We start from the raw sequence: 18,584 nt of genomic DNA, 5'->3' as shown, positions 1-18,584 counted from the left end.
AAAACTGTAAAGACAGAAATCTATACCCAGGGAGAATACCTTTTAAAAGGTCGGGTTTTAAAGAAGGGTTCTGTTCTGAACTTTTCCATTGGTCCTCACCATTATCTGGCAGGATTTTTTTTAAGTTTATTTTATTGAAGTATAGTTGATTTACAATGTTGAGTTTAATTTCTGCTGTACATCAAAGTGACTCAGTTAAACATGTATATATTCTTTTTCATAATGGTTTATCCACAGGATATTGAATACAGTTCCCTGAGTTATACAAAGTAGAATCTTGTTGTTTATCCATTCTTCTACAATAGTTTGCATTTGCTAATCTCAAACTCCCAACCTCCCTCCCCTGCTGTCCCTTGGCAACCACACGTCAGTTTTCCGTATCTGTGAGTGTGTTTTTGTTTTGTAGATATATTCATTTGTGTCCCATTTTAGATTTCACATGTAATTGATATCATGGTATTTGTCTTTCTCTTTCTGACTTACTTCTCTTAGTATGATAATCTCTAGATCCATCCATGTTGTTGCAAATGACATTATTTTATTCTTTTTGATGGCTGAGTAATATTCCATTAGGGCTTCCTAGGTGGCACAGTGGTAAAGCATCTGCCTGCCAATGCAGGAGACACAGGTTCAATCCCTTGGTCAGGAAGATCCCGTGGAAGAGGAAATGGCAACACACTCCAGTATTCTTGCCTGGAATATCCCATGGACAGAGGAGTCTGGCAGGCTACAGTCCAGGGGTTGCAAAGAGTCAGACACAACTGAGTGACTAAGAACACACATATACACAATATTCCATTGCACACATACATTTTCTTTATCCATGCATCTGCTGATGGACATTTAGGCTGTTTTCATGTCTTGGCTATTGTAAATAGTGCTGCTTATGAACACAGGGGTGCATGAATCTTCTCAAATTATAGTTCTGTCTGGTATATACCCAGGAGTGAGAATGCTGGATCATATGACAATTCCATTTTTAGTTTTCTGAGGAACCTCCATACTGTTTTCATAGTGGCTGCACCCCATATTGTGGGTGTTTCTTTTTGACAGCCACAAGAGAGGGACTACACCAGTGCAAAAGATCTGAAAGACAGCTGAAATCCCATTTTTCCATGTAAAACCAACCATTCTAGTTCCTAGTTATCAGAGCTTGAATGATCTCTTCTTAGGCATTACTTTGCACAGTTCTTATGGATGCTGTTTGTACTATAAATTGTACAGAACTCTCCAAGTACTGTTGCTTGTACTCTCAAATTATGCTGGGACTTCTTAGATGGTAAATAGTATGATCTGGTATTACCTGTCAGGCCTAGCACAAGATCTTACAAGATATTAAGTATCCCATGAATAATTCCATAAAAGTCTATTCACAAACCCCTGCTACCAAAATAGACCTGTGTGTAACCCCTCCTCTAATGTGGTTTCCACCATTTCGGTAAATAATGGCTAAATAGGGCTTCTTCCCATGCCCTTACTGCCAGCCGAAACATTATTAAACACTAGTGTGTATTCTTGAGTGTTCACATGTACAATAGTGATCTTATTCCTCTCCTTCCACTGTAGTTACCATCAACTCCATATAGTCAAAAATTGGTGAAGTTCCCCCAAATACATCAAAGTGTTTAGAGGCAACGGCCAGGAGTAGACTATACAGAGTGAGTGAAGTTGCTCAGTCGTGTCCGACTCTTTGCGACCCCATGGACTGTAGCCCACCAGGCTCCTCCATCCATGGATTTTTCTAGGCAAGAGTACTGGAGTGGGGTGCCATTTCCTTCTCCAGGGGATCTTCCCGACCCAGGGATTGAACCTGGGTCTCCCGCATTGCAGACAGACGCTTTACCATCTAAGCCACCTCTGTGTAGTCTAGTGGCTCAGACTATACAGAAGAGAAATTCAAATATTTGACTATGAAGAAATAAAAGTCTGTCCACTGAGATTTAAACAGAGCTTACGGAGGTGGGAACAGATATAAATAATAGTGGATATGGCAGAGGGGGTTGTGCAGGCAGAACAAACACGAAGATATAGGCAAGTATTTTGAAAAAATTCAAAGGGTAACACTGTTAAAACATATTATAAAACATATTGATTTCACCAACTAGTAAAGTGCTGAGAATACAGTATATCAAGTACTTGTTAAATAAGAACTTCAAGATCAGGATAAACACAGTTATGGTGGGAATGAAAGGATCATGAAAACAGAGAAAAGGAAATGTGTGTGAAAAGAAAATCACTTCTTGAAACACCCAAAGAAAACTGACACGCCGCCACAGGATCACTTACTCACACAAGGAAGGTTTCCAGCGGTATATACAGCAGAACATAACCAACTAATAAGTTATGGTTCAACTGCTCTAATCAAGGCAAAGTAAGATGAATAAGAGAAATAAGAGCAGAGGACAAAGTTCTGTGGATAGAAAGAACCACAAGGCAGAATAAGCCCTTTAGGAACAGAAAACCCCAAACCTCCGACACAGTATTTCCAATGAACATCCTACAATATGAAAATAATAAATACACAACAACATTCAGGAGTTGAGGAGTCCAGCCAACAGGAGGGAGAGGATCTACCTCAAGCGCTGTTACAAAAAAAGATGTTATTTATTAGCTGCATACATGACAACTGAAATGGAAAAGGTGGCAGAGTTGAGGCCTGTTTCGTTTCTGATAAGCAATAGTTGCGCTGCCCCAGTGTAGTATGCCTAAGAGGGAGCTTATTTAGCAGAAAGACAACACGATCTGGCCACTACATATTGCTAAACAGCCAGCCAAATGTAGGTTCTAGAAGCAAGTCAGAGTTAAGGGAAACCACGTAAACATGCTGTTTGTGTGATTAGCGATCCAAAACCAGCATCCAGAGGGACCACAGAGTAAATACAGTAGTTCAGATTACATAATCATACCCTATCATAGAAAGCTCAGAAACCAAGAAATTTAAGACTACTTATGTAAAATGTCAGCTTGATCCAATCAGGAGCAGATGAGCATGAAACTTGGCCACATCCAGTGAGAGATTTATTAATCTCATAGCACAGTTACTGGCACAGGAATAGACAAGACAGAGCAATAGAACAAAACAAAGGTCAAGACTAGACAAAGTTTCTTTTAATGTATGATAAAGCAGGCATTTCAAATCATTGGTAAAAGACAGTTGGTAAAGCTAGCTATTTGGAAAAAAAAAAAAAAACTGGATTCCTAACTTCCTTCCTACAACCCCTCCCCACTCCAAACTAAATTCCACATAGACCAAAGATTGAAACACAAAAAGTTAAGCCACAAAAATCCTAGAAGTATGAGTGAATATTTTTACAAACTTAGAACGAGAAGGCCATTTCAAAAATGATACAAAAGCCAGAACCCTTAATATATCAATTACTTTGACTATATAAAAAATTAATAGCAAAATATTGAACATAAAGTTGGAACAAAACTGGAAAAACTATCTGCAACACAACAAAGGGTTAATATACAAAGTGTTCAGGTCAATAAGAGAAAGACAAAGGTCTCAAAAGAAAATAGGTAAAAGACACAAACAAGCAATTCACAAACGGACACAGAAATGACCAATAACGTTTGAAAAGTTATTCAATCTCACTAGTAATCAGAGAAAAAGAATGTGATAACATTTTCCACCTTTTGGAAAAGTTTGACAACAGGCATCCAGGGAGAAGTGGAGACCAGAGCGCCTGTGTGCACCGTGGGTGGGAGTGGAGTATATAAACCGCTGTTAACTTTTCTGGAGAGCTATTTGGTGACGTGAATCAACTGAAAATGTCCCAACCACATGACTCAAGCAATCCCACTGAGGAATTTATCACCAGGGGATAATTACACATCTTCAGAGAGGACGTTACACACCTGCATGTTCACTACATCCTGCAGGCCATCTACTGTGTTCAAGCCTTACACACATTATCATTTAATCCACGTAACAACCCCATATTACTATATCTGTATATTCTAGATGAAGAACTGACGCTCTGTTAAGTAAGTTATCTCAGGCAATAAAACAATATATACCAGGTGTCACTGAAAATGTTCAGGTGTTTACTGACTTTGAAAGGTTCAAAACATGTTGAGTAAAAAGCAGATTTACAGAATAGCAGGTAAAATTGTGTGTTTATGTTTATGGTTAAAAGCAACTTCTTCTAAATACTAACAGAAAGCACCTTTTGTTGGCAGAACTTATGGTGATGTTTCTTCCTCCCAGTTTCTGCGGAGTGGCTGGCTTGCTCCCCACCGCATCATCTGCTGTAGGGACCGTGATGGTCAGTGTCCCGGGTGGTGCTGACAGCCGTAACTGACCCCAGCAGGGGAGCTCTGGGTAGAGGGAGTCACTGATGGGTGTTTACAACCAAGTGGGCTTCCAGGGACTCATTAGGTCAGAAAGTCGGTGACAGCTTTCTGAAATACATTCACCTTGACATTGGATAATGCAAGACTCATACACACATTTAATGCCCACCATTTAAAAGCTTGAGGTTCACACATTTAAGAGACCATGAATGAACACAAATGTACATTTCTACGCTCATCTGGCTCATCCCTAGTTCCATCTTGGTCTTCCCTGGTGGCTCAGTGGTAAAGAATCTGCCTGCAATGCAGGAGACCTGGGTTCAATCCCTGGGTTGGGAAGATCCCCTGGAGGAGGGCACAGCAACCCACTCCAGTATTCTTGCCTGAAGAATCCCCATGGACAGAGGAGCCTGGCGGGCTACAGTCCATGGGGTCGCAAAGAGTCGGACATGACTAACTAAAATTAAAAAAAAATTTTTTTTCAGTTTCATCTGGAAAAAAATAAAGGCCACAAAACACAACATTCTTCACAGAAATAACTTTGTCTTCACATCTAATTAAACTAGAAGCCTAATTAAATTACTGTTGCTATGGCTAGGAGAACTCACAGTTGGTCCCAAGAGTCACTGTAGCTTGGAAAAAAAAAACTTGGTAATGAGAAATCTTTGTCTATCTTCAGTTATACACCCAATTGAAAGTAAAATACTCAAAGAACTCACAACAACACAACTGAGCCTGGGTCAGTTTCACATGGGGGGACCCAGTTTAAAAGCCACTTGCAGATGACCCGACGGGCCATCAGGAACAGCTTCTCTGGCAAATAAACAGGGAGTGAATGATGTCACCCTTCACACACATGCCTTCTTTCCACAAAAAATCTGCTTGCCTACCATGTGCCAGACCCTTTTTCGGGCACTGGGGACACAGCAGTGATAACACACACTCTGTGCTCGTGAAGTTTGTACTCTGTGAACACACTTAACAGAAGTCTAAAAATGAAGACTGAACACGCAAGATATTCAACCTACAGAAGACAACCTGTCACTGAAAACAAAAGAGTGTTAAAACCTGGTCTAGTAACTAGCTGGTTGGGAAAGCAGGCACAAATCATTTTCTCTCTTGGGAATCTATTATATTTCCTCAGGAATAAAACTATATTATGCTCCTTCACTCACTGGAATAATGAGAGTCAAATGAAGTAACAAGGCCCTGGTGACTCCATAAAGGCTGAGAGTTGAAGGTTCGGGCTTCCAAACCCAACCAGGAAACACAGGGACAGACAGGACATAGTGATGTATAAGAGAGGTCTGGGACAAACTGGGCAAAGCTCCTGCAGGCAGGAAGAAAACCTTAACAGAATACAGTTCTATTAAATAAGGCACTGCTAGGATCACACAACATGAGCCAAAAATAAGATCACAAACGTTCCAGTTCTCCTGGAGACTATCCTTAGAAATAAAAGGGCTGAACATAAAACAGCATATAAGCTTGCAAATCTATTCAATTATTCAGTTTCCTGTGAGGCTGGATGATACAGAGAGAGCACTGGCTTAATACCTGGTCAACTGGAATTTTATTTCTGCCTCTGCCAATAGCTCTGTGAATCTGAGCAGTGCAACCTCACTTCACCACCAAGGTGACGAAGCTGGAACAACAACATTTCTAATTCTTGTAAGCTTTAATATTCCATGACTCATCGATAATTTCACAACTCAGTTTGCTTTTCCACTGCTCTGTCTTCGTTTGGGAAAAAAAAAATCAGCTCCTTGCTCCACAATAGTCTAGTGTCAACAAGAAAGGGCAACAATAATCCCGTATCTAGAAAACTCAACAACCTGGGCACCCACTGAAAGGAACCAAGGGAGAGAGACCTCTGACGCCACTGTCCATGCAGTAAAAACCTACAGACTTGACCACTAAGAGAAGCCTGCAGACCATCACGCCAAATCAGCTTGCTAAACCTGTTACACTGTCTAAAATTAGTAACCTGTTTTCTTAGTTTACAGAAGCATCTTACAGAAGTAAAATTAAGCTAAGTAAAATTTTTTAGTTTATAGAAGTTAAATTTAGGGGACAGTGTTTCTAGAGACAGGAACAACAGTAAGAAGGAACAGGATCTTGAAAGGGGACCATCATTTTTATAGGAAAAAAAGAGTAAACTTCACCAAGGCAGACCATTTATTTCACTAAGCTTATAAATCTGGGCCATTCGAAATGGGTGAAAATAGCCCTGCAAATCTCAGCGGACCTTGAGGGTATTAGTGCCACACCACGTTAAAATAATGTGAGTCGTGGTACAGCATAATTTAATCTCCTTAATGATCCAAGATCATACTGTTGACTAAGGAAGCAGAGAAGTATTTTAGAAAGATATTCATTAAAAAACAAACAACAAAAACTTTGGCACTTAAAAGGGTAGGCACAGTTATTGAAAAATCCATTTTCATGGGATAATTCATTTCTATTCATGCCTAATAAATCAGTTAAATTTCAAAACTCTTAGGATTTAATTTTTACATCTTAGTCTCATTTCAAAGAAAAGAAAGTGATGAAAGGGTCTTCACCAGTTGCCAGCTAACTGAACCATAAAAGCTCATGGCTCCCGACAGGGTGTGGAGGCCAGCCCCTGACTCTCTCTGCAACAACCACACGGGCCTTCCTCCAGATTTTTGGAGGCATTATGCTCTTTTTAGCCCCACATCTGTGAGCATGTTGTTCTCTCTGCCTGGGACACTCCTACAGGAAAAATTCTATTCATCTCTAAGCACCAGCTTAAATAATTTCTCAGGAGCTCTATCAGTTGCTTTTTTCCTTCTTGGTACTTACTGTATTTATAACTACATATTTGTTTAATGTCTATTTTGTCTACTGGTCCATAAAGGCAGGGATCTTGTCTGTTGTGCTCTCTATCAGTTCCCAGGACCCAGTACAAGGCCTAACATGTGGTAGGTGCTCAATAAAAAATGGCTGAATTAAAGAATAATAATAATATTGACCCTTATTGAGCACTCATGATACATAAAGCATCACTGCTACTTTATAGATGAAGGAAGTTCAGAGAGGCTAAGTAATTTGCTCAAAGCTACACAGCTGACAAGGGGCAGAGCAAGAATGCAAGTGTTTGCTGAGTCCAGACTGAGCATTTGCTGACTACTCTTTCTCTAGCACTGTGTGAGGCAAAGGGTGAAGTTAAGGGGCATACTTGTATTATCTTTAAGAAGTCTATAATCTGGAGAATACCAATGGGATAAATGAAAGTAAATACAAAATTGAATGCTACAGTAAAGTGCTCGATTACATAGTGCTGTTAAGTGCCATAGGAGAGAACAGAAAACACCAAGCAGAGCTAGAAAGGCAGACAGGAGGAATGCCATGAGAACAAAGACAAGAAGCAACGGAGCACACGGCAAGCTACAGCGACTGGTGAGGACGCAACTTCAACCAGAGCGGAGAGTTAATGTAGGCCAGGAAGTGGTGCAATGCTACTTTAAAGAGATACGCATGTAATAAAAAATCGTTCAGTGATATTTCTCTTCTCCTTCACTAAGCTTTAGGTTTTATACACATTTATTTTTGTTGTGCTGGGTCTTCGTTGCTGTATGGGCTTTCTCTAGTTGTGGAGAGCAGGGACTACTCTGGTTGTGGTGCAAGGGCTTTTCAATATGTGGCTTCTCTTATTGCGGGGCACAGGCTCTAGGACACGCGGGCTTCAGTAACTGTGAGACCTGGGCTCAGCAGGTGTGGCTCCCAGGCTCTAGGGGACAGGTTCAATGGTTGAGGCACATGGACTTAGCTGCTCTGAGGCATGTGGGCTCTTTCTGGACCAGAGATTGAACCCATGTTTCCTGCATTGGCAGGCAGGCAGATTTTTCACCACTGAGCCACCAGGGAAGCCCCAAGCTTTAGGTTTATTATGCAGTTTTACACCTATGGCTGATTCATGCTGGTGTATGGCAGAAGCCAACACAACACTGTAAAGCAATTATCCTCCAATTAAAAATAAATAAAATTAAAAAAACAGACACTTTGGATAGATAGTCTTTACCTTATCAGACCCAGTTTTTTTTAAACTCCAAGTCCAAGAACATAAGTAGAATGTACTCCTTAATCCAGATTTGGTTCTTGTGAGTAACCATACTCATTCTCCTGGAATATTTCAGCTATGAAAAAAAATTTTAAGTGCATACACAAATATCTGAGCATCTAACTAGTAATCCATTAGAAGCTGTGTGAAGATAATCATCATAAAATACCTTTAATAAAGGATGAATACACACCAAACCCTAATTAATCTTCACAAGAATCTTAAGAGGTAGGTATTTAATCTTCACAAGGACCTTAAGGAGGTAGGTATTAGTATATCCATTTTATAGATGAAAAAACTAAGGTTCATTAAGATTCATCTCTCCCTGGTCACCACTAAACTTTGAATCCAGGTCTAACCTGAGATCACATTCCTTCCTAATCACCACCTGCTGCTGCTGCTGCTAAGTCACTTCAGTCGTGTCCAACTCTGTGTGACCCCATAGACGGTGGCCCACCAGGCTCCCCCGTCCCTGGGATTCTCCAGGCAAGAACACTGGAGTGGACTCAAATTAATATTACTTGTTAGTATCACTCATATTAACAAGTTAAATTTTGCTGTAATCATGAAGCTTAAAAAAAAAAGAACACATATGCTTCTTACACTTCTGCCAATCTTGACTCACTCTCATTCTTGCCACCCCCGCCCAAGGCTGTCACTCAACCCTGCCAAGTAATGAAACCAAATACATTTATGCCGCATCTGTCTCCTTTTAAGCACATGTTCCTCGGGAGCTGGTATTTACCAGCATCATTTGGCTGACGATTGGGCTCTATGGACACAGAAACAGATCAACAGGATTACTAAGAAATTACATAAATCCTACATACATGGTAGGATTCAAGGTTTTCAAAATGTTTTCTCTTCAAAGTCTTATGATAATACTCCCATTTTACATGATGGGGTGTTGAGGCTTAGAAAGGCTAATTGAGCTCTGTTAAGGGAACTATGACCTTAAGGAGCAGAGAGGAATTCATAACTACATGACTTACAGCCAGAGTCTATAATCTTGCCTTACCTTTAAAGCAAATGAATTGACTTAAAATATCTCTATGCAACCTTCCAAATGCAGCGCCACAGGACATACATGTTCTACACCAGCTCTTGGCCTGTAAGCAAGTTATTTAGCCTCATTGGTAAGAGAACTGACCAGCTAATCAGCCTAACAATCTATGATTCAAACTGTTAAGCACATTATCAGCAAGAGTTCAATTTTATCCTTGTTGACAGATGTTCAGAAAAATCTGTTCACAGCCTTCATTGTCTTCTAGCTCCTGAACTTCTCATCCCTGGGCTCACTTCCCCCTTCAATAAGGTCCAGGAGTCCTGAAGTGTTCCTTGAAACCTTGAGCACTTCAAGGACAAAAGATGGTCCGCCTTGCTCTCTGTCCTGTTCCAGGCTGGACATACTCTTCCAAGACCACAGAGAACGGTCGACCTCTAAAAGGATAACTCTTCTTGGCTCTCCATTTCCACCTCTGGTTTATCTAGCTCTAGCCTCCTGTCTAGCCTCCTGATTTGCCTAGAAAATCCCATGGACGGAGGAGCCTGGTAGGCTGCAGTCCATTGGGTCACTAGAGTCGGACACGACTGAGCGACTTCATTTTCACTTTTCACTTTCATGCATTGGAGAAGAAAATGGCAACCCACTCCAGTGTTCTTGCCTGGAGAATCCCAGGGACGGGGGAGCCTGGTGGGCTGCCGTCTCTGGGGTCGCACAGAGTCGGACACGACTGAAGCGATGCAGCAGCAGCAGCAGCAGCCTTCTGTCAACCACTAACTGTTCAAATACTTTCCCCAGTAAGTACCATTAGCAGACTCCCTCCCTGTACTTCCTGTTTCTTTCCTTCCCTTACAATGAGCTATCTTTTTAACTAGGTTTTTCCGGAATCCTTATTCATACTCATCAACTACTTCTTCCCAAAAGAAAGTCTCTGCTGATCATCCCTTGAGCGTATCGTGGACTTCCCTATCTCCAAGCCTTTACAGGTCTCCCTAAGAATTTCCTCCTATCTCCGAGCCTTTACAGGTCTCCCTAAGAATTTCCTCCACACCTTGATTCTCTCTTCATCCATGAGGCCTTTCCAGACTACTGCATTGCAGTCATCATGACTTCTTCTAAAATTCTTTCAGACTCTCAGCAAACCATCACTGAACAGCTAAATCCTTAACATGACAACAATACAGATTTTTTTAATGTTTAACTTTTCTTCTGCACAGGCCAGAACTCCAAAAGGATACCTACACAATACTTTACTTTTAACAAACATTTTGATAAAACTTCTCATTTGACTCACCAAATAATCCTAAAGCTGACTCTCTAGTAAAACGAACAAACAACAACAAAACTATAAAGGTCAGAGAAGTTAAGTGATTATCTATAATCATACAATACACTATGAAACAGCAGAGTCAGGATTCAAATCCAGTATTGTGCTTAGTCACTTAGTCGTGTCTGACTGTTTGTGACCCCATGGACTGTAGCCTTCCAGGCTCCTCTGTCCATGGGGATTCATTCTCCAGGCAAGAATACTGGAATGGGTTGCCATGCCCTCCTCCAGGGGATCTTCCCGACTCAGGGACTGAACCCAGGTCTCCCACATTGCAGGCAGATTCTTTACTGTCTGAGCCACGAGGGAAGTCTAGGTATTAAGATTTCTTTTTTGAATTTTGTATATAACATGCTTATGACGGGAATCCCTTTGACAAAGAGCAGGTACCAGATAAACATTTGATCTGAATTATCTGAGAAGTACTAAAGTCAGTTAAAAATTTCCTTCCCAGTTCAATTTCTCTTCAGGGTGATCTTACTGTTGAATTAGATTTGCAAATAGGCTCAACTACAACATTAGAACTTAGTTTTTTAGAACATTCAGGTAAAAAGAGCAAAACTCTTAACAAAAGCAAATATGAGAGATACATAAGCCCTAGAAGGAAAAAAACATACATTTTCTTCCAATGAAGAAGAAATCTAAATCAAGTCAATTAATCACACATTAAGTTTCTAACTAGCACAGGGCTGAGTATATTTATGGGAGGCTGACCATCTATTTTCAAACACACAAGCAGCCATAACAAAAAGAAAAAAAAAAGCCTCATTTTTGGTAGAGTATTATAGGGAAGGAAAAGGAAAACAAATTTACTGTTAGGTATCTATTTGGTTTTCTTTTGGACTATCCAGGCTAGTAGCTTTGATTAACATTAGACTTTTTCCAATCAACAAGGAACAATAAAGTATTTTTGCCCAAATAAGAGTTAAATTTCTCATAAATATATGGACAAAAATACATCCATTATCTTTAAGAACACTCGTATTTCATTGAAGCAAGCTCTGGAAGTGGTAACAAATTACCCCAGATGTGAAATCCAGGCCATGTTCAAGTTCAAATGGGAAGCAGAACAGCCATAATTTGCTTCTAAACTTGGAATCAACCAATAAACATTTGTGATCACAACCTCTGGCCTCCTCTTCTTCTATATGAATCACAGAACTTATTAAACATTTTCAATCTAGTCCAAAACTTCTCATGTTGTAGATGAGAAGTTGAGGGCCAGATATTGAAATGCAAAACAGAAAATAAATTACATTCATAGAAAACTTTCTCAGCAAAACACCACGGGCTCTGAATGGAAGATTCTGTCTTTGCTATGGTTTCCTGAGACTGGGGTTGAGAACAGAGAAGGAAAAATAGCTCCAATCTTAAAAAAAAGGAAAGAAAAAACAAGCAAAACACCTCCATATGTCCAGCATTCACCTAACAGCCTCTACAAGCATGAAGAGTCTATCATGAAGATTCATCCAAGCCAGCTAGCTCAAAGCCACATACTACTAACCCAACCTTGACTATAGTCACCATTACAGTGTCAGAAGGAAAAAAAAAAACACCAAAAACACCTGCCTAGAACAGACTGAAATTGACCAATTTGTTCCTCAAGCCCCATTACTCCTCAGAACCACCTACATACAGATCAGTGAGGCCAGAAAGACAGTGGGAAGAACAAGTTTTTCACTAAGTGTTTAAAAAAGAGTATAAGATACAATAGAAACACTGGTTAGAAAAAAATAAAGAGATAATTTTTAAAAACTTTTTTTTTTATTTTAGAAATTTACAAATGCAGTATCTGTTTTATAATATTTTTTGAGCCACTGACACACAACCTTTTGCTAAAAAGGCTGTATTTTTAGTTACATGTCAAATTTGATATCTGGTCTACCTTAACTTCTGGTCTAACTTAGCTTCTAATTGTATAAAACATCTGTACTTCATTTCTCCAATCTCAAGGCACAGTCTACTTTCTGAGGAGAGAACTTTGAGGAGTAGGAAGGGAGGAGGAAGAGGAAATGTGACTCTCCTGATCTGATCTCTACAACTCAGTATTAAGCACTGCCCTTTCTTTGAGGATCACAAGAGAGTAACGGGCCAACTAGGGCAAAGTTGTGGGGCACAGTCTCTGTAGTCACTCACTGAGAACCCAACGGTTACTGGCAAGAGTTGATTTGAAATCAATAGAGTGCAAAAGAGGCTGTTAACCGCTTCTGTGAACCTAACACAAAATATCTGATCAAAACAGCAGGATGAGGAGCCTATTATTATCACCATTATAAAAAGAAAATTGCCAGTAGAAACTGACCAGTGTTTTTAATTTTCTAATTAAAAATCACTATGAGCAGAGCCAAATATTTGAGTCAGCAGAGAACTTACCTAATTGTTACCCTACTGATCTGATCTGATCCCCTTTGAGCCATTTATTCTACGTGGCTAGCTCTCTACCCTCACCTTAACTAAACCTCAGATGATAACTAACCCTTCCCCAGATAAGTATACTTCATCAACTTGGCTGATACTGCTAACTGAAATCCCAGACACAGAAGTCATTTGAACATCTCCTAGGGGTTACAGGTCCGATGGATACACTGTATGGGTGCAGAGTCCTCAACAGGATTTTGCTCATTCTGCTCAATCAGGACCAGGAAGGAGAGCCTAGAGAATTCCTATTCCTTGACCTCAAAACGAATGGATGAAACAGGGCTCAAGAGAAGATTAACTAGAGGCTGAAGGTGGGAGTGCTGGGGAAGGCAGTATAAGGAGAGGGCTGGGTACTGCAATAAAAGAGGCAGTTAGAAAGTTTCAGGGCAGTTAAAGGCACTGACCTTCAGATTTCTGGGTGTGACAAAGATCCGCAACAGGCTATGAGCAGTCACTCCGTAAAGCCTCCAACAGGCACATTCAGTCCTGTCAGCCTGGACTGAGTCCTGCCAGCACCAGCAAACAAACACACACATTCTTCTCAGAACTGACACCCCATACAACAGGGCCTCACCACAGGGCCTGTTTTATTTAAGAAACCAGACGCTTTGATGTTGGGGTAGAAGTTGTGAAGTTACATGTAAAGAAACAGTTAATGACAGGAACAGAAGGACAGAGAATGAACCACAGTTCCTGGCTTTATTAATCCTAAGTGTTAAAGGTTTTAAGGAAATTGTCAAATGGTCTGAACTCAGGAACGAGAAGTAAGGAAATTATGTCAGCCACCGCCATAACTCTGGCCAAGGCATTTCATCTGTTTCTTTAAGACACAGTTTCAGGCCTAACCTCAAAGGGGTGCTTATAGAAGGAATGTTTTGAAGCAATCCAACTTAGCAACCAACATTAATAAAATCGTCTAGGCTTGTTCAACTTCTCTCTTGCACAAAGGTTATACATGTCATGAACACTCTAAGCATTTAAAGGAAAGAATCAATTAAAAGTGTGTCATGAAAAGAGTTCAGGGTTAAAGGCAAAAGGAAGGTTATTTATTAAGTCTAAGAAGAAAAGCATTTATAAATACACACACACACTTAGTTGCTGGATTTCATGACTGAAGAGACCAAGTCTATATAGGTCATTACAGCACAAGGTCTTCTAAAACTTGAAGAATATAAAAGCACTCTCATGCTTTAGTTCTACTTTGCTTTCTAAAGATTAAACCCCAGCATAGTCTCACAAAGCTAAACAGGCCACAGGAACAGGTCTAGGAGATATGCTAAAAGCTTTGAGGCTTTTCGTTCTCCAGTTTGAATTCTCTCTCTTTGTATCTTGGCACCTCCAATATCTAACACATCTTGGATAGTGGAAGATATTCACCTACATCGATTACATGAAGGAGGCTTGACATGAACAGCAGGTTATCCCTATAACAAGTAAGAAGAGAACCAGGAACTTTTGATTCTTCTTAGGAACTGAACCCTGTTATCTTACGAAAAACTATTCTAAATGGCACTTTCCCAGTTGTACAAAGTATACAATATTTCTAATAGAAAGTTAGAAAGTTGTTCAGTCATGCTGATACATTTATTTCACACTGTCTATAAAGGCTCTCACAACAGGATCTCTTCAACAGAGTTTCAGGATGATTCATTATGACTTTTAAAAATACAGAATTGCAAAGCAGAAGAAACCACTACATAACAACTCTTGGTTAAGGTGGGTGCACTGCTAAGAACTGCTTTATTCAACTGTTTCTAAGGTGATTATTATTAACAGTGGCTCCACTTACATATACATGCTATAAAAAAGATGGGATCTCTGAAGAAACTGTAGACAATTAAGAAATGCAAAAATAGTTCTCTTAAAGAAGGTCACTGAAAGAAGACTTAAAAAGCAATTTTTTAAAAACATCACTGGGAAGAGTAGCTAAATAAAATGAAAGAAAGGGGGAGTAAAAAAACATATATATATAGAGAGAGAGAGACCTCAAAGAATGAGATTTCAGATCTGCTCTTGATAGATCTGGCCTAAGCACCTCCTGAGCCAGTTTTTTTTTTTTTTTCAACCTCTTGCTTTAGAAACCAATATATTACAAATGACATACCAATTCAAACCAACCAGGGAAGACTGACGAAAAGAATAAATCCAGGAGCAGCAGCAGGTCCTAAAGGTAGGTCAATCAGCAAGAGAAGAAGCCAAATATGGAGTAAGAATGCTGTGTCTGGAGTAAGAATGTTGTGTCTGGCTGGCTCAAGGAAGGAAGTGGTCCCGTTATAAATTAGGCGCTGGTGTTGTAAAGCCTTTCTACACTCCCCACTGTGAGATGGAAGTCTATAACATTTTTCTTTTCCTTGTCAAACAGGAAGACTTCCCAGTTCTCATCCTGCCCTATGTGCATCCAACCTGTCCCACAGGTCAGCATTAGCTTGGCCACCTTTTTACAGCTGTTGTTTGGACTGCATTTAGCAAGAGTTTTCCCAGACTACTTGTGCTTTGGCTGAAATTGCCCTGGGTCCCCAGAACAAAGAATTCTGCACAGATTACTAGTCCAAGCAGAGGAAGAAAGATCAAGGGGAGGCTGAAGTTGGGCTGGTACAGAATGTGGTTCTACAAAGACAAGTGCAGTCAGCCACTCACCTCTGTCCCCTCACTGCGGCTCTCTCTGAAAGAGGAAGAGATATAACGGAGAAAATGCACTGAACTGAAAAGACATTATGCAACAAATAAATCGTTAGTTCTAGAAAAAATACGAGGAAGATGCCCAGGTTGCACTAGAGCACGTAGCCAGGACACTGACTACTGTCAATCCAGTAGTGTGCAAAGGTTGAGATGCTTATCCCCAGAGACAGAACTGCCACAATTTCTAAAGTTTTCGTCTAAGACCTGGCTCAAAGGAGAATCTCTGCAGTGTTTCTTCACCATCGAAAACCATTGTTAAAACAGTGTCAAGACATCCTGGTTAGAGTCCAATACCAAGACAGAAGACCAAATTGAAGGCGTAAGACAGATCACACACTGTAATCCCACAGACAACCTTGTTCCTTTAGCTATTAAAACACACATAGGAGCCTAATAATTGCTTTGGTACTTCTGAACACCAGCGACCGACCCTGGAAGTACTGACCCCACGAAGGCACACCTTTGCTTCTGCGCAGCCCCAACTTCTCCAACCACTTAAAAGGTAATTAACTCCTGCAGCTTCCTCGTGGGGGATAGCGTTACTCGATCCTAATTATTCATACAGACGGAAAACAACAACGCTCGATAGATTTTGACAACTTAGGAAGAAAAAAAAAAAAGAATGCTGTGAAAGTCTAAGCCGGCCTCCCCTGTGACGAAACACAGCCGCCTCCTGGGCCGCGACAACCGAGGGTCGTTCCCTCGGCCCGACTCGGCCCTCCTGCAGCCGCAGTTTCGGGGCCGCGGCCGGGTGAGCGCGGGCGCCGCGCGGCCGGGGTCTCTTCCTCGGGGACGCGAGGCGCGCGGACAGAGAAAGAGCGGCCGGTTGCGCGGGCCTGGCGGGCGGGCCTCTGGGGGTACGAGGGTCGGTACCTCGCAGTCCGGGAGGTGGCCGGACCTGGCGCCCGCTCACCTGGTGTGTGTTGTTAGCCAGCCTGCTAACGAAGTCCTGGACCCCGCCGCAGTCTTCGTCCTCGCCGGGCGCGCTGCGGCGCCAACGGCCGCCGCGGGGAGCCGGGCCCCCGGGCGCGGCCGCGCGCAGCCCCCAGCTTACCCCGACGGGGCCGGACCAGCGCGACAGCGGCGCAGCGGGCGGCGGCGGCGCGTCCAGCCGGTCCTGGCCGAGTGTCGCCGGCGGCAGCAGCTGGAGGAGGAAGAGAAGAAGGCCGAGGCCGTGGGGCCAGCGCGAGAGGCTGTCCGCTGCTCCCCCGGGCCGCTCCATCGCCGCCGAATGCCTACGCCTCGGACACCTGCAGCCGGGCGCTCCCGCCCACCCCCGCAGGCGCCGCGCCACACCCCCGAGCCGGAGCCCGGCGCTCCTTGGATACGCGGAGCCGGGCCTCTCCGCCCCCATAGGCTGGCCGCTTGTCCTTCTTCCCCGGCCCACTGCTCATTGGCTCGCGTCGCCTCCGGCTTCGGGGGTCCTGGATTCGGATGCCAAGATGCGGGACTGATTGGCTGGAACGTGGCAGAGACGGTTGAGGTCATCCCCCGCTCGCCCCGCGTCTCCAAGGCCCGGCTTCCAGAGTTAAGAGGAGCTTCCTTCCTTCACAAGAATGCCCCCCGCTCCGTGGCGTCCCGACCCCCCACTACTCTCCCTGGCACCCTCAAGTTGGGGCTGGGTTGGTCACCTCTTCTCCCCCAGAGACACCCCTAAAATTCCTTTGGGTTGCGGCAGCGCCTGGAAAATTTTCTCAGAGAATCCCTGAGCTCGCTTATCTGGAAAAGGGGGCTCCTTCATGAACCGGTGCTTCTGGTTTTTAACCCCCGCACTTTGGAGCGTCCATTGTCTACTGCAGCAGCCGCCTTGCTGACAAAAGTGAATGCGAATTGTGTGGGCTGAGTCTTGTGAGGCACATAGACATCAGGACATCCGTGACTCACGCAAGCCTGGTGAAATCTCTTCTCACTCATCTTCCATTTAGGTAGGGAGTTAGGCCAAAACAGGAATTGCTTATTGGTTTTCCTGGAGTTAGAAAGTAGATGTTGGGGCAGGTAAAAGGGTGCAATGCAGGTAAAAGGGTGCAATATAATTGCCCAGTGCCTACTTTAGACATTATTGCGTAAATGCACATTTATCTTTATCAAAGTACTTTAACCCTGCAGTGAGTGCACAGCACAAGTTTGATTTTCAATATATGATATCCCCTAATTTAGCATCCTGCCTCCAATAAATAAAATCCCTAAGCTGTTGCCTTTATCGCAGAAACTGCACATGTAACTATTCTGGAACATGTAGTGCAGGTAAAACCAGTTCTGGATTTTCTCCTTACTGACTCCATCCCTTCAGAATGCCAGAAGTTGTTCTGTAAAATAGGGAACAGACACAAAATATACAAAACATTACACCCAAATAGTCACTAAAAATTACTCTTAATAATTACTGCAGGTAAACCCAAATGATATTGTAGAGCAAAATGAATGGTGCAGTGCCCCAACCAGTGTTACATTAAAATCCTCTAGTCATGTTAATTTACAAACAAAAATTTACTACTTTAATGTTTACAAATTTACATTTTGCCAGAACAACCATAGTAAGGTGTGACAAGTGAAAACATAATTTTGAAAGGTAAAATCACTGGAATAGTCTTCCAAGTTCTCAGCTACTGAACTGACAAGATAAAGCTCCATGAAAACTGGTGAACAATTTGTTCTTTTCCATTAACTACAATGTGTCAGATTTTTAAAATACAGATTATTTTTTAATCTATGCCAACTGGGGAGTAGATCACAAGACAGTCAGTTCCAGTAGCATGTGATTAGCTGGAGAGAGA

General features: G+C 42.0%; 1 protein-coding gene across 6 annotated transcripts in view; it reads right to left on the bottom strand.

Annotated features, from left to right (window-relative positions):
* Positions 1 to 17,043, bottom strand: part of SORT1 (sortilin 1) — a 67,362-nt gene extending 50,319 nt beyond the window's left edge. For 4 of the 6 annotated variants that reach the window (XM_010803258.4, XM_002686189.7, XM_010803259.4 and 1 more), the window contains exon 1: positions 16,724 to 17,043. In XM_010803258.4, the coding sequence (XP_010801560.1) occupies positions 16,724 to 17,032 (309 nt within the window). In that variant the 5' untranslated portion in view covers positions 17,033 to 17,043. Of the gene's footprint in view, positions 1 to 15,235; positions 15,671 to 16,255; positions 16,428 to 16,723 lie in introns of those variants that run through there. The other 2 variants (XM_059885049.1, XM_024990030.2) reach the window with 2 other exon arrangements.
* Positions 17,044 to 18,584: the final 1,541 nt, after the last annotated feature.

The sequence above is a fragment of the Bos taurus genome, chromosome 3 (assembly GCF_002263795.3).
Source record: "Bos taurus isolate L1 Dominette 01449 registration number 42190680 breed Hereford chromosome 3, ARS-UCD2.0, whole genome shotgun sequence".
Lineage (NCBI taxonomy): Eukaryota > Metazoa > Chordata > Mammalia > Artiodactyla > Bovidae > Bos > Bos taurus.
The sequence above is the reverse complement of the archived record's forward strand: the minus strand, read 5'-3'. Positions and strand labels throughout refer to the sequence as shown.